This window comes from Salmo salar, chromosome ssa29, assembly GCF_905237065.1.
Source record: "Salmo salar chromosome ssa29, Ssal_v3.1, whole genome shotgun sequence".
NCBI lineage: Eukaryota > Metazoa > Chordata > Actinopteri > Salmoniformes > Salmonidae > Salmo > Salmo salar.
In genome coordinates this window covers 28,154,812-28,180,385 of record NC_059470.1, presented here as the reverse complement: position 1 = coordinate 28,180,385, position 25,574 = coordinate 28,154,812, and the positions used below count along the sequence as shown (strand labels likewise).

The 25,574-nt window shown below is 43.9% G+C and overlaps 1 protein-coding gene across 11 annotated transcripts in view; it reads right to left on the bottom strand.

The window, feature by feature from the left end:
• Positions 1-23,436, bottom strand: part of LOC106590532 (protein AF-10) — a 127,137-nt gene extending 103,701 nt beyond the window's left edge. For 6 of the 11 annotated variants that reach the window (XM_045710858.1, XM_045710860.1, XM_045710859.1 and 3 more), the window contains exons 1-2: positions 13,755-14,127; positions 824-903 (exon numbers count right to left, since the gene is read on the bottom strand). In XM_045710858.1, coding sequence (XP_045566814.1) covers positions 824-903; positions 13,755-13,917 — 243 coding nt within the window. In that variant the 5' untranslated portion in view covers positions 13,918-14,127. Of the gene's footprint in view, positions 1-823; positions 904-13,754; positions 14,128-23,167 lie in introns of those variants that run through there. The other 5 variants (XM_014181637.2, XM_045710861.1, XM_045710863.1 and 2 more) reach the window with 5 other exon arrangements.
• Positions 23,437-25,574: the final 2,138 nt, after the last annotated feature.

Sequence of the window (25,574 nt, the reverse complement as noted above, 5' to 3'; positions counted from 1 at the left end):
AATTCAGACTAACAAAATCTGAAAAAAGTCATGGGGCGTGAATACCTTCTGTAGGCACTACATACTATAGATACACACGCAAGCATGTACCCTACTCCCTCTCTCTCATACATACACAGTATGGTCAGTAATCACTGATTCAACACCATCAAATAGGTGCTAGTGGTCTTCCACGCCACAGCTACCACATCCAGCTCTGTCATACTGTGTGGTTACTACTGTGAGGAAGGGAGAGCCAAGTTGGCCCCAACCTCTCCTAAAACACAAACCCACTATCTGCTGCCCAAGACTGTTTCCCTTTCCCGTGTGTGTGAGAGAGCGAGTGTTGTGTCCCTCCAGTCCTGCCCATTTCACACCAGCTACTCCCACAGGATGCCTACCATCCCTCGGAAGAAAGAAGAAGAAAAGCCTCTTCCCGCCAATTTTTGTCCCCACAATATCACAAGCGAGTATGACCGCACTGTTTCACTGTTTCTACAGGCAGGATGAGGAAAGTAGAGGCATTTCTCCATGAGAAATATACTGCGGGGTTGTTAATCATGTCTGATGCTGCCACGGCTGACTGGCTCTGTCATCTTGCCACTGTGTAACATTTTACACTGTAATAACCAATGTACTACCTGTTTTAGATCCTTTCATATACACACCATACGGTACTCTTTGCTACCAGGTAGTTGCCAATTGTGTTAAACTCTTTGAAGTAAGTAGTACCAGAAAGTAATAACACAATTTCCTGTAAAGTACCGGCTAAATATTAGCAGAAACTGTAGTATAAAACACAGTGCTGAGAATACGGTTTTGATACTCTATTGGTCAGACTCACCACTCTGGCTGCTCTCTCCTGAGATTCACACTTCCTGCAGAACCAGGGTCCAGTGGGCACCTGCACGATGCCATAGCACGCTGAAGAGAGGACAACACTGGGTTAATACCATGATGCCATAGCAGCACTCTGCAGAGAGGACAGTACTGGGTTAATACCATGATGCCATAGCACTCTGCAGAGAGGACAGTACTGGGTTAATACCATGATGCCATAGCAGCACTCTGCAGAGAGGACAGTACTGGGTTAATACCATGATGCCATAGCACTCTGCAGAGAGGACAGTACTGGGTTAATACCATGATGCCATAGCACTCTGCAGAGAGGACAGTACTGGGTTAATACCATGATGCCATAGCAGCACTCTGCAGAGAGGACAGTACTGGGTTAATACCATGATGCCATAGCAGCACTCTGCAGAGAGGACAGTACTGGGTTAATACCATGATGCCATAGCAGCACTCTGCAGAGAGGACAGTACTGGGTTAATACCATGATGCCATAGCAGCACTCTGCAGAGAGGACAGTACTGGGTTAATACCATGATGCCATAGCAGCACTCTGCAGAGAGGACAGTACTGGGTTAATACCATGATGCCATAGCACTCTGCAGAGAGGACAGTACTGGGTTAATACCATGATGCCATAGCACTCTGCAGAGAGGACAGTACTGGGTTAATACCATGATGCCATAGCACTCTGCAGAGAGGACAGTACTGGGTTAATACCATGATGCCATAGCACTCTGCAGAGAGGACAGTACTGGGTTAATACCATGATGCCATAGCAGCACTCTGCAGAGAGGACAGTACTGGGTTAATACCATGATGCCATAGCAGCACTCTGCAGAGAGGACAGTACTGGGTTAATACCATGATGCCATAGCACTCTGCAGAGAGGACAGTACTGGGTTAATACCATGATGCCATAGCAGCACGCTGCAGAGAGGACAGTACTGGGTTAATACCATGATGCCATAGCAGCACTCTGCAGAGAGGACAGTACTGGGTTAATACCATGATGCCATAGCAGCACTCTGCAGAGAGGACAGTACTGGGTTAATACCATGATGCCATAGCACTCTGCAGAGAGGACAGTACTGGGTTAATACCATGATGCCATAGCAGCACGCTGCAGAGAGGACAGTACTGGGTTAATACCATGATGCCATAGCACTCTGCAGAGAGGACAGTACTGGGTTAATACCATGATGCCATAGCAGCACTCTGCAGAGAGGACAGTACTGGGTTAATACCATGATGCCATAGCACTCTGCAGAGAGGACAGTACTGGGTTAATACCATGATGCCATAGCAGCACTCTGCAGAGAGGACAGTACTGGGTTAATACCATGATGCCATAGCACTCTGCAGAGAGGACAGTACTGGGTTAATACCATGATGCCATAGCACTCTGCAGAGAGGACAGTACTGGGTTAATACCATGATGCCATAGCAGCACTCTGCAGAGAGGACAGTACTGGGTTAATACCATGATGCCATAGCACTCTGCAGAGAGGACAGTACTGGGTTAATACCATGATGCCATAGCACTCTGCAGAGAGGACAGTACTGGGTTAATACCATGATGCCATAGCAGCACTCTGCAGAGAGGACAGTACTGGGTTAATACCATGATGCCATAGCACTCTGCAGAGAGGACAGTACTGGGTTAATACCATGATGCCATAGCAGCACTCTGCAGAGAGGACAGTACTGGGTTAATACCATGATGCCATAGCACTCTGCAGAGAGGACAACACTGGGTTAATACCATGATGCCATAGCAGCACTCTGCAGAGAGGACAGTACTGGGTTAATACCATGATGCCATAGCAGCACTCTGCAGAGAGGACAGTACTGGCTTAATACCATGATGCCATAGCACTCTGCAGAGAGGACAGTACTGGGTTAATACCATGATGCCATAGCAGCACTCTGCAGAGAGGACAGTACTGGGTTAATACCATGATGCCATAGCAGCACTCTGCAGAGAGGACAGTACTGGGTTAATACCATGATGCCATAGCAGCACTCTGCAGAGAGGACAGTACTGGGTTAATACCATGATGCCATAGCAGCACTCTGCAGAGAGGACAGTACTGGGTTAATACCACAATGCCATAGCACTCTGCAGAGAGGACAGTACTGGGTTAATACCATGATGCCATAGCAGCACTCTGCAGAGAGGACAGTACTGGGTTAATACCATGATGCCATAGCAGCACTCTGCAGAGAGGACAGTACTGGGTTAATACCATGATGCCATAGCAGCACTCTGCAGAGAGGACAGTACTGGGTTAATACCATGATGCCATAGCACTCTGCAGAGAGGACAGTACTGGGTTAATACCATGATGCCATAGCAGCACTCTGCAGAGAGGACAGTACTGGGTTAATACCATGATGCCATAGCACTCTGCAGAGAGGACAGTACTGGGTTAATACCATGATGCCATAGCAGCACTCTGCAGAGAGGACAGTACTGGGTTAATACCATGATGCCATAGCACTCTGCAGAGAGGACAGTACTGGGTTAATACCACGATGCCATAGCAGCACTCTGCAGAGAGGACAGTACTGGGTTAATACCATGATGCCATAGCACTCTGCAGAGAGGACAGTACTGGGTTAATACCATGATGCCATAGCACTCTGCAGAGAGGACAGTACTGGGTTAATACCATGATGCCATAGCACTCTGCAGAGAGGACAGTACTGGGTTAATACCATGATGCCATAGCAGCACTCTGCAGAGAGGACAGTACTGGGTTAATACCATGATGCCATAGCAGCACTCTGCAGAGAGGACAGTACTGGGTTAATACCATGATGCCATAGCAGCACTCTGCAGAGAGGACAGTACTGGGTTAATACCATGATGCCATAGCACTCTGCAGAGAGGACAGTACTGGGTTAATACCATGATGCCATAGCACTCTGCAGAGAGGACAGTACTGGGTTAATACCATGATGCCATAGCACTCTGCAGAGAGGACAGTACTGGGTTAATACCATGATGCCATAGCAGCACTCTGCAGAGAGGACAGTACTGGGTTAATACCATGATGCCATAGCACTCTGCAGAGAGGACAGTACTGGGTTAATACCATGATGCCATAGCAGCACTCTGCAGAGAGGACAGTACTGGGTTAATACCATGATGCCATAGCAGCACTCTGCAGAGAGGACAGTACTGGGTTAATACCATGATGCCATAGCACTCTGCAGAGAGGACAGTACTGGGTTAATACCATGATGCCATAGCACTCTGCAGAGAGGACAGTACTGGGTTAATACCATGATGCCATAGCAGCACTCTGCAGAGAGGACAGTACTGGGTTAATACCATGATGCCATAGCAGCACTCTGCAGAGAGGACAGTACTGGGTTAATACCATGATGCCATAGCAGCACTCTGCAGAGAGGACAGTACTGGGTTAATACCATGATGCCATAGCAGCACTCTGCAGAGAGGACAGTACTGGGTTAATACCATGATGCCATAGCAGCACTCTGCAGAGAGGACAGTACTGGGTTAATACCATGATGCCATAGCACTCTGCAGAGAGGACAGTACTGGGTTAATACCATGATGCCATAGCACTCTGCAGAAAGGACAGTACTGGGTTAATACCATGATGCCATAGCACTCTGCAGAGAGGACAGTACTGGGTTAATACCATGATGCCATAGCACTCTGCAGAGAGGACAACACTGGGTTAATACCATGATGCCATAGCAGCACTCTGCAGAGAGGACAGTACTGGGTTAATACCATGATGCCATAGCAGCACTCTGCAGAGAGGACAGTACTGGCTTAATACCATGATGCCATAGCACTCTGCAGAGAGGACAGTACTGGGTTAATACCATGATGCCATAGTAGCACGCTGCAGAGAGGACAGTACTGGGTTAATACCATGATGCCATAGCACTCTGCAGAGAGGACAGTACTGGGTTAATACCATGATGCCATAGCACTCTGCAGAGAGGACAGTACTGGGTTAATACCATGATGCCATAGCAGCACTCTGCAGAGAGGACAGTACTGGGTTAATACCATGATGCCATAGCAGCACTCTGCAGAGAGGACAGTACTGGGTTAATACCATGATGCCATAGCAGCACTCTGCAGAGAGGACAGTACTGGGTTAATACCATGATGCCATAGCACTCTGCAGAGAGGACAGTACTGGGTTAATACCATGATGCCATAGCAGCACTCTGCAGAGAGGACAGTACTGGGTTAATACCATGATGCCATAGCACTCTGCAGAGAGGACAGTACTGGGTTAATACCATGATGCCATAGCACTCTGCAGAGAGGACAGTACTGGGTTAATACCATGATGCCATAGCAGCACTCTGCAGAGAGGACAGTACTGGGTTAATACCATGATGCCATAGCAGCACTCTGCAGAGAGGACAGTACTGGGTTAATACCATGATGCCATAGCACTCTGCAGAGAGGACAGTACTGGGTTAATACCATGATGCCATAGCACTCTGCAGAAAGGACAGTACTGGGTTAATACCATGATGCCATAGCACTCTGCAGAGAGGACAGTACTGGGTTAATACCATGATGCCATAGCAGCACTCTGCAGAGAGGACAGTACTGGGTTAATACCATGATGCCATAGCACTCTGCAGAGAGGACAGTACTGGGTTAATACCATGATGCCATAGCACTCTGCAGAAAGGACAGTACTGGGTTAATACCATGATGCCATAGCAGCACTCTGCAGAGAGGACAGTACTGGGTTAATACCATGATGCCATAGCACTCTGCAGAGAGGACAGTACTGGGTTAATACCATGATGCCATAGCAGCACGCTGCAGAGAGGACAGTACTGGGTTAATACCATGATGCCATAGCACTCTGCAGAGAGGACAGTACTGGGTTAATACCATGATGCCATAGCAGCACTCTGCAGAGAGGACAGTACTGGGTTAATACCATGATGCCATAGCACTCTGCAGAAAGGACAGTACTGGGTTAATACCATGATGCCATAGCAGCACTCTGCAGAGAGGACAGTACTGGGTTAATACCATGATGCCATAGCACTCTGCAGAGAGGACAACACTGGGTTAATACCATGATGCCATAGCAGCACTCTGCAGAGAGGACAGTACTGGGTTAATACAACGATGCCATAGCAGCACTCTGCAGAGAGGACAGTACTGGGTTAATACCATGATGCCATAGCACTCTGCAGAGAGGACAACACTGGGTTAATACCATGATGCCATAGCAGCACTCTGCAGAGAGGACAGTACTGGGTTAATACCATGATGCCATAGCACTCTGCAGAAAGGACAGTACTGGGTTAATACCATGATGCCATAGCAGCACTCTGCAGAGAGGACAGTACTGGGTTAATACCATGATGCCATAGCACTCTGCAGAGAGGACAGTACTGGGTTAATACCATGATGCCATAGCACTCTGCAGAGAGGACAGTACTGGGTTAATACCATGATGCCATAGCACTCTGCAGAGAGGACAGTACTGGGTTAATACCATGATGCCATAGCACTCTGCAGAGAGGACAGTACTGGGTTAATACCATGATGCCATAGCAGCACTCTGCAGAGAGGACAGTACTGGGTTAATACCATGATGCCATAGCACTCTGCAGAGAGGACAGTACTGGGTTAATACCATGATGCCATAGCAGCACTCTGCAGAGAGGACAGTACTGGGTTAATACCATGATGCCATAGCACTCTGCAGAGAGGACAGTACTGGGTTAATACCATGATGCCATAGCAGCACTCTGCAGAGAGGACAGTACTGGGTTAATACCATGATGCCATAGCAGCACTCTGCAGAGAGGACAGTACTGGGTTAATACCATGATGCCATAGCAGCACTCTGCAGAGAGGACAGTACTGGGTTAATACCATGATGCCATAGCACTCTGCAGAGAGGACAGTACTGGGTTAATACCACGATGCCATAGCAGCACTCTGCAGAGAGGACAGTACTGGGTTAATACCATGATGCCATAGCAGCACTCTGCAGAGAGGACAGTACTGGGTTAATACCATGATGCCATAGCACTCTGCAGAGAGGACAGTACTGGGTTAATACCATGATGCCATAGCACTCTGCAGAGAGGACAGTACTGGGTTAATACCATGATGCCATAGCACTCTGCAGAGAGGACAGTACTGGGTTAATACCATGATGCCATAGCACTCTGCAGAGAGGACAACACTGGGTTAATACCATGATGCCATAGCAGCACTCTGCAGAGAGGACAGTACTGGGTTAATACCATGATGCCATAGCAGCACTCTGCAGAGAGGACAGTACTGGGTTAATACCATGATGCCATAGCACTCTGCAGAGAGGACAGTACTGGGTTAATACCATGATGCCATAGCAGCACTCTGCAGAGAGGACAGTACTGGGTTAATACCATGATGCCATAGCACTCTGCAGAGAGGACAGTACTGGGTTAATACCATGATGCCATAGCAGCACTCTGCAGAGAGGACAGTACTGGGTTAATACCATGATGCCATAGCAGCACTCTGCAGAGAGGACAGTACTGGGTTAATACCATGATGCCATAGCACTCTGCAGAAAGGACAGTACTGGGTTAATACCATGATGCCATAGCACTCTGCAGAGAGGACAGTACTGGGTTAATACCATGATGCCATAGCAGCACTCTGCAGAGAGGACAGTACTGGGTTAATACCATGATGCCATAGCACTCTGCAGAGAGGACAGTACTGGGTTAATACCACGATGCCATAGCAGCACTCTGCAGAGAGGACAGTACTGGGTTAATACCATGATGCCATAGCACTCTGCAGAGAGGACAGTACTGGGTTAATACCATGATGCCATAGCACTCTGCAGAGAGGACAGTACTGGGTTAATACCATGATGCCATAGCAGCACTCTGCAGAGAGGACAGTACTGGGTTAATACCATGATGCCATAGCAGCACTCTGCAGAGAGGACAGTACTGGGTTAATACCATGATGCCATAGCACTCTGCAGAGAGGACAGTACTGGGTTAATACCATGATGCCATAGCAGCACTCTGCAGAGAGGACAGTACTGGGTTAATACCATGATGCCATAGCAGCACTCTGCAGAGAGGACAGTACTGGGTTAATACCATGATGCCATAGCAGCACTCTGCAGAGAGGACAGTACTGGGTTAATACCATGATGCCATAGCAGCACTCTGCAGAGAGGACAGTACTGGGTTAATACCATGATGCCATTGCAGCACTCTGCAGAGAGGACAGTACTGGGTTAATACCATGATGCCATAGCAGCACTCTGCAGAGAGGACAGTACTGGGTTAATACCATGATGCCATAGCAGCACTCTGCAGAGAGGACAGTACTGGGTTAATACCATGATGCCATAGCACTCTGCAGAGAGGACAGTACTGGGTTAATACCATGATGCCATAGCAGCACTCTGCAGAGAGGACAGTACTGGGTGATTAAAGGCAGGGATGCAAACTGGTGAGGGTCCAAAAAATATGTGCACGGAAACATGCAAAAGAAACAGTATACTGCAGGAAAACGTGCCTATTTGCAGAGTGCCGTTGTCACATAACCAACATTCTGCTATCGACATGACACCAGGCCAAGTACCTCCAGACCGAGCGGTATCGCCGCCACCAGACCGAGCGGTATCGCCGCCTCCAGACCGAGCGGTATCGCCGCCAGACCGAGCGGTATCGCCGCCACCAGACCGAGCGGTATCGCCCCCAGACCGAGCGGTATCGCCGCCACCAGACCGAGCGGTATCGCCGCCACCAGACCGAGCGGTATCGCCGCCACCAGACCGAGCGGTATCGCCGCCACCAGACCGAGCGGTATCGCCGCCACCAGACCGAGCGGTATCGCCGCCACCAGACCGAGCGGTATCGCCGCCACCAGACCGAGCGGTATCGCCGCCACCAGACCGAGCGGTATCGCCGCCACCAGACCGAGCGGTATCGCCGCCACCAGACCGAGCGGTATCGCCGCCACCAGACCGAGCGGTATCGCCGCCACCAGACCGAGCGGTATCGCCGCCACCAGACCGAGCGGTATCGCCGCCACCAGACCGAGCGGTATCGCCGCCACCAGACCGAGCGGTAGCGCCGCCTCCAGACCGAGCGGTATCGCCGCCTCCAGACCGAGCGGTATCGCCGCCACCAGACCGAGCGGTATCGCCGCCACCAGACCGAGCGGTATCGCCGCCACCAGACCGAGCGGTATCGCCGCCACCAGACCGAGCGGTATCGCCACCAGACCGAGCGGTATCGCCACCAGACCGAGCGGTATCGCCACCAGACCGAGTAACACCACGATACCGAGTAACACCACGATACCGAGTAACACCACGATACCGAGTAACACCACGATACCGAGTAACACCACGATACCGAGTAACACCACGATACCACTGGGTTTAGTCTAATTTTCTAAACAGTGCCCTCAGAAAGTATTCATACCCCTTGAATTATTCCACGTTGTTGTGTTACAGCCTGAATTAAAAATTGATTCAATTGATGTTATTTCTCACCCATCTACACACAATACCCCATAATTAAAAAGTTTAAACATATTATTAGAACATTATGCTATTTATTAAAAATGAAATACATAAATATCTAATTTACATAAGTATTCACACCCCCGAGTCAATACATGTTTGAATCACCTTTGGCAGCAATTAACTTTGCACATCTGGCCAACCTGGGTTGTATACTATTCGTACATTATTCTTCCCAAAATGTCTTCAAACTCTGTCAAGTTGATTGTTGATCATTGCTAGACAGCCATTTTCAAGTTTTGCCATAGATTTTCAAGCCAATTTAAGTCAAAACTGTAACTAGGCCACTCTGAACATTCAACGTCGTCTTGGTAAGCAACTCCAGAGTATATTATCTGGCCTTATGTTTTAGGTTATTGTCCTGCTGAAAGGTACATTTGTCTCTCAGTATCTGTTGGAAAGCAGACTGAAGCAGGATTTCCTCTCAGATTTTGCCTGTGCTTAGCTCTATATTCTGTATTTATTTATTTTTTATCCTAAAAAAAACTCTAGTCCTTGCCGATGACAAGCATACCCATAACATGATGCAGCCACCACCATGCTTGAAAATATGGAGAGTGGTACTCAGTGATGTGTTTTGATGGATTTGCCCCAAACATAACACTTGTATTCAGGACATGAAGTTATTTCTTTGACATTTTTTGGGCAGTTTTACTTTAGTGCCTTTTTGCAAACAGGATCCATGTTTTGGAATAAAAACAATATCTGTATAGCCTTCCTTCTCAATCTGTCATTTAGGTTAGTATTGTGGAGTAACTACAATGTTGTTGATCCATCCTCAAGTTCTCTCATATCACAGCCATTAAACTATGTAACTGTGTTAAAGTCACCATTGGCTTTATGGTGAAAGCTGAAACATGAGCGGTTTCCTTCCTCTCAGGCAACTGAGTTAGGAAATATGCCTAACTCATCTTTGTAGTGACTGTGCGTATTGATACACAATCCAAAGTGTAAATAATAACTTCACCATGCTCAAAGGGATATTCAATGTTATATATATATATATATATATAAATCAATTTTCTTCTTTTACCCATCTACCAATAGGTGCCCTTCTTTGCAAGGCATTGGAAACCCTCCCTGGCCTTTGGTTGAATCTGTGTTTGAAATTCACTGCTCGACTGAGGGACCTTACAGATCATTGTATTTGCATTTTACATTTACATTTTAGTCGTTAAGCACAGACTCTTATGCAGAGCGACTTACATTTTCATACTTTCTCGTACTGGTTCACCGTGGGAATCGAACCCACAACCCTGGCCACACGGGTATTTGTGGGGTAGAGATGAGGTAATCAGTAAGAACAATTATGTTAGGGCCTCCCGAGTGGCGCAGCGGTCTAAGGCACTGCATCGCAGTGCTGTGTCGCAGCCGGCCGCGACCGAGAGACCCATGAGGAGGCGCACAATTGGCCCAGCGTTATCCGGGTTAGGGGAGGGTTTCGCCAGCTGGGTTGTCCTTGTCCCATCGCGATCTAGCGACTCCTGTGGCGGGCCAAGCGCAATGTACGCTGACATGGTCGTCAAGTATACAGTGTTTCCTCCGACACATTAGTGCGGCTGGCTTCTGGGTTAAGCGAGAAGTGTCAAGAAGCAGCGTAGCTTGGCGGGGTTGTGTTTGAGGACGCATGGCTCTCGACCTTCGCCTCTCCCGTCCGTACGGGAGTTGCAGCACTGGGACAAGACTAACTACCAATTGGATATCATGAAAAAGGGGTATACATTTTTTTTTTTCAATATACGTATTTAGGCTTAACATAACAAAGGGCTTGAATACTTATTGACTCAAGACATTTCAGCTTCTCATTTTTAATGATATGTAAAAAAAATTGAAATCCGTATTTCCTCTGACATTATGGAGTATTGTGTGTAGGCCAGTGACACAAAATCTATTTTTAAACCATTTTAAATTCAGGCTGTAACAGAACAAAATATGGTAAAAGTCAAGGGTTGGGGTGAATACTTTCTGCACACAAAAAAACTGTCCCTGATAGTCACACCTCTACTCAATACAACACATTGAATTTAACGTCACACTTTCTACTGTATAATAGAAAAGGCTACTGCAGAAAATATCTGATTTGCTCATATCAAAAGGCCTATTGGGCAGGAGGAATAATTAATGCATAATGATCTGCATGTTCATTGGGGCAGTAAGGGCCTATATGAAACCATCTTTAACCTACTCTTCAGATAGCCTACAGACTCTCCCTTCCTCACACACTCTTGCTCACTAACTTATTCCCTCTCCCACACACACACACCACTCTCTCATTGTCTCACACACACCACTCCCAAAAGTTAGGCACCAAAAAAGAATGTAGGGATCACCAGAAAAAGCTATTCATTTTTTATTCAGGTTTACCTTAGAATTACATTGATTAGGCATATGCATCCAAACTTTGGGGCATCTCTTTGAATTGGCTATCTATCCCATTTCAGTTTTCCCAGTGCATAGCCAAGGTACCATGTTGTTAGCTAGCTAGCCAGGTAACATGACTAAACAAGGTTTTTTTGGTTCTGTAACAAACTCTCACGGCCCAAGACATGGTTAATACAACTAAATAAAAATATATATTCGCACTTCTCTTTTATAACTCAATGGGTGATAGTTATTTTACAGATCTTCATGATTTACCTGGATTACCTATTTCAAGATCAAAACAGGGAATAGTGCAAATGGTGCCAGATCTGGCTGACACCTCCAGATGTGGACGTTGATGTATTGTGTCCTGGTAGGCCGTGCTACAACGGTAAATCACTTGACGTAACATGGACGCTTTTAATATAGACATGTTATAGGCGGGAAACATGTTTGTTTTTTTAATGGCATGGTACTAGAAAAACGTGTCCGATAAAAAAAATAAAAAATCTCTGCTTTCTGTTTCTAAACATTTTGCAACAGACTGCCAATGTGCCAGCCCGGTGCTCTACTGAACATAACCCAGGTGTAGCCTATACACCAAGCTCATGGGAGTATTTCCCCTATATGCACTAAATCGTGGTCACCACTGGGTGTGTGAGTCTGAACATGCTGCACTCCAGATACCTCTGCTGTCCTCTCAGATTATCTCACATCTGACTGACTCAAGTAATCCACTTTAATGAACAGCGATAATCCACTGACGATAAAAAGGGTATTGTTATGCTGTCTATTGTTGGGGACAGAGAGGTCAGTGTGTTGATTAGCTATTGATTAATTCACATGTAAAACATATAGGCTGTGTTTAATAACATGTACAAATAGGTGTGTTTAGTTTATGTATGTTTTGGGGCAGCAGGTAGCCTAGTGGTTGGAGCGTTGGACTAGTAACCGAAAGGTTGCAAGATCGAATCCCGAGCTGACAAGGTAAAAATCTGTCGTTCTGCATTTGAACAAGGCTTTCAAACCACTGTTCCTAGACCGTCATTGAAAATAAGAACTTGTTCTTAACTAATTTGCCTAGTTAAATAAAGGATAGATAAAAAATAAAAAAATGTAATTTTGTCTGTAATGTCTTTTTTGTTATGTGTCGGACCCCAGGAAGACTAGCTGTTGCTAGCTAATGGGGCTAGGTAATGGGGCTCCCAATCAGATCTAAATATGTGTATGAAGACATATATTCAATCACATGACAACGATCAACAATAACAATACAATTACTGGGCAGTTTTTCTGTCTCACAAAGCCAAAATCACCAATATTGACTGTGTCGATTGGATACCTAGTTCTGATTGTGACTTTGTCAGCAGAATCTGAGTGACGTTGACATTGTTGTTTGGGTCAGGTTCATTCTGTCAAACTCAGTAGCTAGCTAACAATATTTTGACAACATACGGTAGTTAGCTAACTACTTCACCGCGTGGCACTATTGTTTACAAAACGTATCTAGCAATACATTGGGAAAATAATGTGATTTACTTGCGGGATATCATTGTGGATAAAACGTTAGCTAGTGTGTGTGGTAAGACAAATTATGTAACATGCTAACGTTAGCTAGCTAGTTAGAGCTAGGCAATGCCATTTCAACGAATTGTATAGCCAGGCTACACAGCCAATGTTGACAACTACAGAAATCCTTCCGAGCGGATTGTAACGGGCTAACGTTCATGTGATGGCCCGTTAGCCTTACAGGGTAGGCAACGTTAGGTCATGTCAAACGCGCAACAGTCGATTGGATATAACTAGCTAACGTTACAGTAACTAGCTATAACCTTGCTTATTAGCTATTGTAGCTAACAAAATGAGTTAGCCTAGCTAGCTAACGTTACAAGCTATCAACCGTGCTATCTAGCCTGAGCTAGTTATCGGATGTTCGTCAAGCAAATTCCATGTTTAATGTTTTGGATTTTATCCGGTGTTTACCTTGATGGACTGCAACATTGCAGCCGTGACCGTCACAGTATACTAGAGGGTTTTCTGCCCAGCCTCTCTCGTCTGAGCACACACAGCAACCTCCAATCATCTCCTTCATATTATTCGCCAAGAAGTCGTTGTCCGCTGCCAGGCACAGCTCGCCGGAGACCATTTACGGAGAAAGTAGACATACGAAGACAACAAAGATGCGCCGAAACCTTTGCAGAAGATCCTCATCTACTCAGTGTGACAGCGCTTTAGGTCCCACCTGGTCGAAAGATCATGTTTTAATCGTGTTTACATTCCGTTTTGACACCGTATTTTTCCCACTTTAGTGAAGGCTACACACATCCAGAGCAAGATGAAGCGGCCCGTCGGGAAGCGGAAGTACGTAAGCACGCACGGCGCGTGACAAGTCAGGAAGGATGGATACGATTTGCTCAGAGTGTTGCCAATGTGCACGACGCCATTTTGGTTCCACATGGCCTTTTTAAACGAATGTGTTGTGAAGGAAACTGCTTGGAAACTTTGTAACAGTACAATGCGTGGTTGTTACAAATGAGGAATGACTATTGGCAACATTGTATACATCAACATGAGGTATTTACAAATATGAATTCAGTTATTATAGCAAAAACATGAATGAATATTACTCCATTGTTTATGTTGGCTGTTGTTGTCATCTGAGACTTTGTAAATAGCCTTTATATGTAGCCAAGGTGTTTGTGCCACTGTCATTGCCTTCCAATGTCATTTCACTCTCTTTTTCCCTCTCTCTCTCTGTGTGTGTGTGTGTGTGTGTGTGTGTGTGTGTGTGTGTGTGTGTGTGTGTGTGTGTGTTGCAAAATGTAACAAGGAATAGGCCATGTGAGAGAGAAATGTGTGTGGAATTACTCTGGCGTTCGAACGAGTATTACTCTCAAACATTGCTGCTTCAATTTTCAATTAGAGAAAAACTTGGAAGGCTATATAAGCCTAGCTACATACACCATGAATGGAGCTGAAATAATCTATACTCTGAATTGTGTATGTTTATTTAACTTATTTATTTACTTGGTTTTTATTTCTCTTTCCTAACGCCTATGACACTTGTGAAACACTCAACAGTTAGATTATGAGCTAAAATAAATCCTAAATAACCTATTAACTGTTATTTTTAAAGAACACATCTGGGCAAATCAAATTAAGATTTGTTTTTGCAATTTTTACTTATATTAATGAACTCAATAAATTGCTTCCACTTTACACAATAAATGGAAACGTGAAATGCAAAAGCACGCATCAAAAAAAAAATGGATTTCACTTTTGTTTTAAAACCTTGTAATGACATAATCTTGGTTGAATCATTCAGAGAAACTGCACTCTGCAACATCCATGGGTTTATTCTGCAAGCGCATCTGCCAGCCGCTTGCGTCACTGTCTGCGAGCCCTCAGAAGTCTTCCGCTCCCTCCCGGTTTGGTTTCCAGAGAAACGTAATGACTTGCCAATAATGCGCGAAAGCACACGAGCGTCCTCCGTGTAATATGGAGAGCGAGATGTCCCCGGGAGGGGCTCCCTATTGTTGGCTTTAATTTCAAATTGCTCAAATGCTCCAGTCCACAAGGCACCGCAAAAAACAAGGATAAAAAGGGGAAGAGGGGGAAAGAAAAAACAGGGGATTGTGTGTGGCAGGGGAAAACCTATTAGAGTTGGCGAGAACAAAGGGAGGCGGGGGGGGCAGCTGTTGGAGGGTTGGAGGCTACTGAAACACTGAAATAGCAAATTATTTTTACAACTTGCACTTGATTAAAGTCTAAGTCTGCCCGTACATGTGCACTCTTCGTGCTCAAAGAGAAGAGGGCCCATGCATTGGCGAGATAAAATTACCTCTGCGCTGCTTCCTATTAAAATGTAGTACCTCTATAACGGATTTACTAATGGAAACTACGGAGGTCATTTGTAGGCTTCCTTTTAGAGTGACGTACACTGCTGAAAGGGGTCAGTGTCAAATATATAGGAAGAAAACTCATATAGACCTATAACAAACATAGGTCTAATATATCACATAGGCATGGTAATAACTAATGTTGCACAAAATAGTAGGTTAACCTTAGGCCAATGTAGCATGCACAGATGAAATTAAGTTGTGTCATTTCTTAGGCCTGTAGCCTATAGGCTAATCCACTGCACAACATTGCAGTTACTTTTGGTCATGAGCCTATACAACTCAATAACTTTGGTAGCCTACTCAATTGAATTGTGAAATCCCCAATATTTCAAATTCCTAACTCGGAAATATTGGCTATATATTGGACATTATTTTTCAATGTATTTTAGAAAATAACCAGTTGAACTGTAATATCTTCTTGCGTCAACATCATATGAACTCACTCACAACATGTAAAATGTATTTGCGTGTTCCACAGCTTATATGACATGTTGTTTGTTGTGGACGTGGTTGGCGTTTGGGACGTGGGGTTGAGCTCGTGAGCAGAGCTGATGACTGATTCATGAGACTTACCGCTTTGCATTCGGCACAATAGGTAGCCTCTCTCATGTTTCGCCCTGACCTGCCCAATTTTATCTCCACTGATGTAGTAGGCCTACACTTTAACGGTTAAATGGAGTGAGAGAGATATGTTAACATATGTTTCCCATGCCAATAAAGCCATTGAATTGAATTGAATTGAGAGAGAGAGAGAGAGAGAGAGAGAGAGAGAGAGAGAGAGAGAGCGAGAGAGAGAAAGAGAGTGTGTATGTGTGTGTAAGAGAGAGAGAGCGAGAGAGAGAAAGAGAGAGAGAGAGAGAGAAAGAGAGTGTGTATGTGTGTGTAAGAGAGAGAGAGAGAGAGCGAGAGAGAGAGAGAGAGCGAGAGAGAGAAAAAGAGAGTGTGTATGTGTGTGTAAGAGAGAGAGAGCGAGAGAGAGAAAGAGAGAGAGAGAGAGAGAAAGAGAGTGTGTATGTGTGTGTAAGAGAGAGAGAGAGAGAGTGAGAGAGAGAGCGAGAGAGAGAAAGAGAGTGTGTATGTGTGTGTAAGAGAGAGAGAGCGAGAGAGAGAAAGAGAGTGTGTATGTGTGTGTAAGAGAGAGAGAGAGAGAGAGAGCGAGAGAGAGAGAGAAAGAGAGTGTGTATGTGTGTGTAAGAGAGAGAGAGAGAGAGAGAAAGAGAGTGTGTATGTGTGTGTAAGAGAGAGAACTTCTGTGAGTGTACTGTTAATTTTTATTGTTTATTTCACTTTTGTTTATTATCTACTTCACTTGCTTTGGCAATGTTAACACGTGTTAATAAAGCCCTTAAATTGAATTGAAATTGAGAGAGAGAGAGAGACATTTCTGCATCTGAAAAACTGTCCGTCCCATCAGTATTTTCTGTCAATCAGTGCCACTCGGATCCAAAGTCAGATAAAAGTTTGAAAACTATTGTGGTTGATGTCTTGGATTTAATATCAGATGTTATATATTTCTCGTTTAAGTTGTGCACGTTTAGAATATTATTTATGATGAAGGCTATAGTATTTGTCAGGGTCAGGTCTTTCCTGTTTAGAACATCGACAACATAGCAGAAACAGTTGTCCTGACTCCAAACTGCTGCCCCTGACCCTGACAACGTGAAATGTAACCCTTTTCAGAGAAAAACTAAAAACCAATTTACCCCATTCATTCCAAAACAATGCCATTAAAAAAATAAAGGTTCTTCTTTCTGTTTATACTTGGCCTATAAGTTTTTAACCGAATTAAGTCAACCACATAATTGTAGCTTTCCTGTCTTTTTCTTTACACACCTCTTTTGTATCGCTTGTTACATTTCATTAACTGTACCTTTTGGGCTTATACTCAATGACTGGGGTAAATAGTGAGAAGCCTAAATATTTTTTCCAGCTTAAAGATTTACAATATCAGTTGTCAGTGACAAAATAAAAACCACTTCTAATAAAATGTTTAATGTTGTGTGAAAGAAATTGGGAAATCACAAGAAAAAAAAGCATTTTGATAGGCTGCTTTCAACGTGTATTTTAATTGGAAAGTGGCTGCTTTCAACGGGTATTGTAATTGGACAGCGTTTGGTAGGCTGCTTTCAACGTGTATTGTAATTGGACAGCGTTTGGTAGGCTGCTTTCAACGTGTATTGTAATTGGACAACGTTTGGTAGGCTGCTTTCAACGTGTATTGTAATTGGACAGCGTTTGGTAGGCTGCTCTCAACGTGTATTGTAATTGGACAGCGTTTGGTAGGCTGCTCTCAACGTGTATTGTAATTGGACAGCGTTTGGTAGGCTGCTTTCAACGTGTATTGTAATTGAACAGCGTTCGGAAAGCTGCACTGGGTGTTTATATGGATGTGCATACCGCTCCACTAAAGGCATTTGGAAAACACAATTTACTACCAATGAATTGTTGTATTAAATATGTCCTCCTGTCCTCACACTTTGTCTTCTACTTCAGACAAATGATAGCCAACGGTATCTGGCAGTATTCTGTTCAGTCGAGAGATTGGTTATTAGCACGGGCAGAGACCATAGGCTACATTAAACCAACATTGCATGACTGCATGACTGTCCTGTTCCATACGACACTCATGGTGATGGGGGTTGTCTTGCATGCGGCCTGGAGGCCTGTGGGCTGTGGGGTCTGGGAAACCCGAAGGCTCCACAGAGTTAAAGACCTATAGACACGCTTCTAACGAGGCCTATAGGCTGTAGTCAGGCACACCGTGGAATACCAAGGAACAGGTTTGCAAAACAATTGTGTAATTTAAGTTATCACCGAACTCTAAATAAGAAAATACGCTACGTTACATCTATATTTATAACATATTATATACAAATTACCAACCCAAAAAAAGTGAATACATTTTTTTTCTCAATATTGAGCAAATAATTGGTCTATTTAATGTCAAGGCTATGTCAAATTTCGTACAATTATTTCCAATGCAGGCAAAATTGTACAACTTTCCCACTGTTGATGTGGGAAACCTCTCTAGTTAAGAACAAAACTGTGGATGGGTAATCAGATCTACACATGGGGAGACTTACCCTGAACCAGATAACGTGGAAGGTAAACTAGGTTGAGAGGTGAGAAACAAATCCACCAACTCCAAGGTCTACTGCACTTCTCTCTCTCAATTTTTTTTTTTTAACAATTCAATTTAAGGGCTTTATTGGCAAGGGAAACATATGTTAACATTGCCAAAGCAAGTGAAATAGATAATAAACAAAAGTGAAATAAACAATAAAAAATGTACAGTAAACATTACATTACAAATGTTCCAAAAGAATAAAGACATTTCAAATGTCATGTTATGTCTAAATACCGTGTTGTAATGATGTGCAAATAGTTAAAGTACAAAAGGGAAAATAAATAAACATAAATATAGGTTGTATTTACAATGGTGCTTGTTCTTCACTGGTTGCCCTTTTCTTGTGCTAACAGGTCACAAATCTTGCTGCCATCTCTCTCTCTCTCTCCATTTCACCGTTTGCGTGTATTCAATTCAAAGGGCTTTATTGGCATGGGAAACATATATTTACATTGCCAAAGCAAGTGATATAGATAATAAACAAAACTGAAATAAACAGTAAAAAATTAACTCACAAAAGTTCCAAAGGAATAGAGACATTTCAAGTGTCATATTATGGCTACAGTGTTGTAACGCTAAGGAAGCACCTGAGAGAGACGAGAGCTTTTCTTTCTCTTCCGGGGAGGGGAGACCGTGGGACAGCGGGGGAGGAGCGGGGGAGGACCATCATCATTAGGAACACTCCTTGAATGAGTTTGGGCGCATTTGCGTTAGGCTCTTCCACCCTCTACAAGTTTCTCTTAATAACAACTATTCAACTGATGTATCTGCATTGACAGAGTATGTTAACATGTATAGCCATCCCATCTCCACATTTAGCCTAGTTGGATCTACTTTTCCTATGTCACGTTTTAGGGTATATGCCTAGTTTTCGTCAAGATTCGACGTTGACATTTCGTGTAGCCTGCATTGCAAGAGTCAGATTTAGGCAACGTCCCTCTTCCCAGATTTTCTTGTTTCAAGCCTATGTGTTTCCCAAATCATAGTTGATGTGGGTAGAGTAAACATACACACGGCTGGTCCTGCCACTCCTCTGCAGCCGACCTCGGTGTGTTGTAGCCCCGTCAGAGTGGCAGAGGAACGTCCCTATATAACCTCAAGCCTGGAGGATTACTTCATACAATTTACATGTCAGTCATTTAGCAGACGCTCTTATCCAGAGGGACTTACAGGAGCAATTATGGTTAAGTGCCTTGCCCAAGGGCACATCGACAGATAAGTCACATAGTTGACTCAGGGATTCGAACCAGCAACCTTTCAGTTACTGTCCCAACGCTCTTAACCACTAGGCTACCTGCCGCCCAATAGGGTCATACACCATCCATACACAGAGCACATTTCCTCATGCTAAGACCTATTGGCATCCTTTGGAATTATTTATTGCTTTTATTGATAGACACATTTTAGCTAAGCTACATATAGGCTAGCCTATATCCCTGTTCATAAATGACATATAGACCGTGTACATTGTGTGTGCTCTGATTTTATATGTTTAAGATTTTAAAGACATTTGGATGCAACAATTATTTTGTTAAAATGTTACAAAAAAAATCGTACAAATGATCAAATAGTCACATTTTACTTCTACATTTTAAGTAAAATAATCCTGCTGCAATTAAAACTAGATTCACACTATAGTCCTATATCTATCTCTCCACTGTCAATGAAATACACAAGCCAGCTATATGATCATGTCTATATTTGATTGTAATTTATATATAATTATTGCATAGGACTTGGCCTACATTAAATTGCATTTTGTATCAAATATACTATTTATTCCCTTAGGTCACTACCCACTTCATAATTGTAAATAGTGTAATACAGTCCATTATCAATTCCTCTCTTATTACTTAAATGACATGTTATATTTAATTGACTATTTGTATTGTTATTATTGATGAATGTAGTGCAGTGTGTGAGGGAGCTAGACCATAAGCATTTCGCTGCACTTTTTATACCTAATGTAAACTGTGTATGTGACGAATAACATCTGATTTAAAATAAATTACTTATTTTAAGTAGCCTAGAAGAGCATGATGGGGCTATTAAGCTGTTAGATGTGGTATAAATGATGGGCCTGGACGTAATGAGTGACTTGCGGTGGTGTTGGCGTGCTGTAACCGAGGCTACATGTTGAGCTTTCCTAAAAACATGAAATGAAAGTAAAAAAACAAGAAATGCACACGAAATGACGACGTGTTTAGGCCTAGTAGCCTTTACACGAAAACTCATTTTTGTGTGAAATGAAGCTCCTTCCAAAACTTGTGCCATACACGAAATGTCAAGGGAATGGGCAATGCTTAGCTCTGACAATAATTGACATTCCACACATCTACAGGAGCAGAGTAGATGCCTCAGACACTACTGTGGAAACAGCCTGCATACCTGTTGGACATGCATGCTCTCTCCTCTCCTCTCCTTACTGGTGCCTTTCTGGTTGCCTGTAAAGGAGCATTTCCTCTGCTCTGCTTGTGTAACGCCAAGGCACAGGAAAGCACAAGCAGACACAACATGGTGGGCTGCACGGTGGGGTGAGGGGTGAACACAGCCCACCCCCCACCCCCCAGCTCACACTTCAGGCTCAGATTGCATGTAAAATCGCATTCTTAGGGGGATCGGACCCAAGGAATTCATTTGTTTTGGCACGGCTAGTGAATTTGAACCGTAAAAAGCATACTCTCCGCAAGTGGTTTGAGCAAGTGTCTCCATTAAACTCGATGCAAAACAAATGACATGGAGCAGGGTGTGGGAAAGGGACATGGTTAGTAAAACACCCTGAGTTGGGTGTTAGAGAAGCAGGTTGGTTTTAAGGGTTTAAGGTTGTTGGATTTCAGAGTTCGGGTTCTAGTGTGAAGCGCCTCCCCACCACACTTAAAACCACGGGCTTTTTCTCTTTTTTTAAAACTACCGAAACATGAACTATAGAGTTATTATTCCATTATTTAATTATGGTTGAAGGATTTCCGTTTTGCGGTGTGGTTTTCACACATGGGAAACACACACACAAACATAGGCCATAATAAAATAGCCTGCCCTCACACCAACTCTGTTTGGGACGTTTTAAAGTCTTGTCCTGGACATTTCCATATAGGCACAGCGTCAAAAAACATATTTAGATTCAGTCACAGTCATTCGTTTTATCTAGCCAAATTTGTTGACTTATTTAATAAAGTTGAATTAGCAAAAACAATGTGTTTACTCAACTTATGAAATCAAGTTGAATAAGCTAAGAACTACGTGTTTACTCAACATAGAAATTCATAACCAATAAGGCAAATCAACTGAAGCAACATAACAGTAGTGTTGACTGAAATTGTCAAGTTCAGATAACTTATTTTCTGGGGGTGGGGCACATTACAATGATACCTAGCAGTTAAGTATTACATTTACATTTTGGTCATTTAGCAGAGCAACTTCCGTTAGTGCATTCAATAGAGGTAGATAAACAACCACATGTAACAAGTAACAAGTAAAACGTTTATTTAACCATTACTGAGAATGCTTTGTAGCTAAAGGGTTCTGTGGGTTGGTTGACATTACTGAGTGCAGAAAAAGCTCGCACACGAGCAGGAGACAGGTTCTCTACTGAAATCTCTATTATATCATTTCAAAGACTTAGGCAGTTCTGAAATGTGTCATTTTCTAAGTAGTTGCTTCAACTGTATAGGAAGTTGACAGGACATACAATTTTAAGGCAGCCAGGTTATAAACAGTGGTAAGTTTTCCTGACTATCAAATACTTGTCCTCTCCACTTGGTAATTTGTCAAAACAACTTGAGTAGCTTTGTCAGGCCAACAAAAAAAAAAAAATCCGTTGAAGTACATTGATTTGACTAAAAGTATCAAGTTCACTCAACAAGTTATTAAATCCACGTTTGTCATTTCCACTTACTTGGGTTGACGTTAACGTGACATTTTAATGCAGCCTGGTAACAAACCTTTGTAAATTGAGTCAACAAATATATTTTTTACAGTGCATAATTTGATGTAGAAAACTGCATTGATGTGCATAATGGGACGTCGATGTGTGTTGTGTTATCCCTTCGAGTACACACACAAGCCTAATCTACTGGCCCATATATATTTGTCAATGTATCACTCTGCATGTATCTCATAAAGACTACCCGAGTGCAACCACATAGCCTACTGTAGTCTATAAAGGCCCAGAAAAGTGTAAACGAGAGGGAAACATTACTCTTGTTCTTTGTTCTGCATTGTTTTCCTGGAAGAGCGAGGACGTGTGTGTGTGTGTGTGTGTGTGTGTGTGTGTGTGTGTGTGTGTGTGTGTGTGTGTGTGTGTGTGTGTGTGTGTGTGCGTGTGTGAATGACTGAGTGTGACTGTGTGTGTGTGTGTGTCCTCTTACCTTCCACTCGCTGTAATCCGCCAATCTCCTCCATCAAACCTCGCGCTCAGCCATGTCCTCGCCAAAAGCACGCGTGCACATTACAACAAACATATCTATCCGCACGAGTGATGAATGTGCGCCCCGGGAAAGGCACGAGGCTAGTCTACCGGTCGGGCCGCGGTATTCCCCCGGTATTATAGAGCCTCCATGCAGCACGCTGCTGTAGCCTCCGCTCTGGAACCCTTCTTGGTGAGTCATCTGCACTCGTCCGGCCGGCTGGGCTAAGCTCAGGGGGAAAGAGAAAGAGAGGGACCGAGGGGGCTCCTCTCACAATGGGCCGGAGAAACGCAGGCAACAGCAGCCGTAACTTCTGAATAGCCTGTAGCAGCTGATGGGAATATCGCTGTTAATACCGAAGTGCAACACAAAACGAAGGAGCAGCCCAAAAGTTTAGCTTATATGCAAACAAAGTGTAATGGGTACAAATGCGTGGTACATTTAAAAAATAATAATAATAATCAAAACGTTGGTTATTCACTCCCAAATACCTAGAGCAAGAAAATACCCAGCTGCAATGGGGAGGCTAAGAGCGCAGGGAATAGCACAGAGCATAAACAAACAGGCCTACGCAATCCATTATTTTAGGCTTCAAAATATTATATTTGTTCTATTTTGATTCATTCTTTTAGGCTATTAACTTCGTTAAAATGTTGGCCAGTAAATCTAAAAATAATGCGCTGTAGGCTATCACATCTGAAATGAGGCAAATTCACAGTAATTTACCTTGTTAAACACATAAGCCTAATTCTAGGATAATGCATCAAGTGTGTATAGCCTACAAGATGAGCAACATCATATTTACACATTTTAGTCAGCTGGTTGTATGGGTTAGGTAAAGGGTTCAAATGTAGCCAAATAAATACAACAATTACAGTCTACTGTGTCAATTTTTCTAATTGCCCTTTGGGTTGATCCGATGGGCACGTGATATTCACCCAGTTTACGTGTGTGTGTGCGTTTTGCATCATCACACCGTTTAAATATCTGTTGTATGACATAAAATGCCCTATTTTATGGACCATTGATTCATTCAGGGTACGTCCATAACGTGTAGAAATTCAAGTAAATGTAAGGAATTTATAGAATATGGAATAACGAGTAGTGGGCTAAAAATCATAGTGTCAATTACTGCGCCATTTTGATACCCCTATAAACGATTCCTCCCAGCCCCTGTGAACCTCTATTTTTGTTTTATTCATAAAAGGCTCCTTAACCTTTTGGTTACGACAGAAATGATGGTTATGAGAGCTAAAATCGTTGTGTCCAATCAGACTAGATTTATGATGTTGGCCTGGAAACCCTGTGATTTGCTCTATGCCTGCATTCCCTCAGTGTTGGAGATACAGTGATAAGCACTGACATAAACTGATTACAGACAGGATCTGGCAACTTCTTCAGGATGAGTGGGACTTGAGGAGATGTTCTGAACGGGGCAGTGATGACGATGAAGGTGTCTGTATGACATATTGATGAAACTATGAACGTAACTATGAACGTTGTTATCCCTGCAAACCACATGATCTATGTGTAGCGAATAATACACATACCGTCGAACCGAAGGTTAGGCCTATAGTAAACCCGCGGATCACAGCTCCTTGGCTCTCCGTGGCCGGGCAGAGCGTAGGCTAGGGAAGATAGGTCGAGCTGTAATCCCCAGGCCTCAGGTTGGTGGAGCTCAGCTAACAGTGGACCCTTCTCCTTTGTCCATCAGAAGGCAAAACAAATATCCACACACTGTAAACGCTATAGAATAGCCTACTTTATGTATGATAACTCGGTTCACTGAAGATGGTACAGTTGGGAAAAGTCATGATGGGGGCAGGGTTGGATTAGACCTGCCATGAAATAAAATGTCATTCAAAAGGACAAATATTTCATACTGCCTCGTATCCCAATAGTGCCGAGCTGTTGGTGTTTCCTCTTCACGACCGTACACACTTACTACATATAGGCGACACACACACCTCAGGTAAAACCGCGAGCAACACGCGAAATCGTCCCAACGACGATGCGTAAAGTTCAGCATCGATAATAATGTCAGGCCATTTGGCCTCCCGACTCTGCGGCCTGTTGACACCGCTCAGCCCTCCCTCCCAGCAGGGAGCTACAGGCTGGGATGTGCTTCAACTTGTACCTCGCCCTGGATCACAGGCTGCTAAGTAAACACACGTAAATTCATGTGCAATAGTGGTTTAGAAGCGGCTAACGACTTGATGATAATATGTCTGATATAGCACCAGGAGTGTACTGTGTAGCACTGAAGCGGATACGAGCAGTCGGGAAAGGTAGATTAAATTGGGTATTTATTTCTGTGGAGGTGAGAGTGGAGTTCTTCCGTCAATAATATGACTGAATCATACATTGA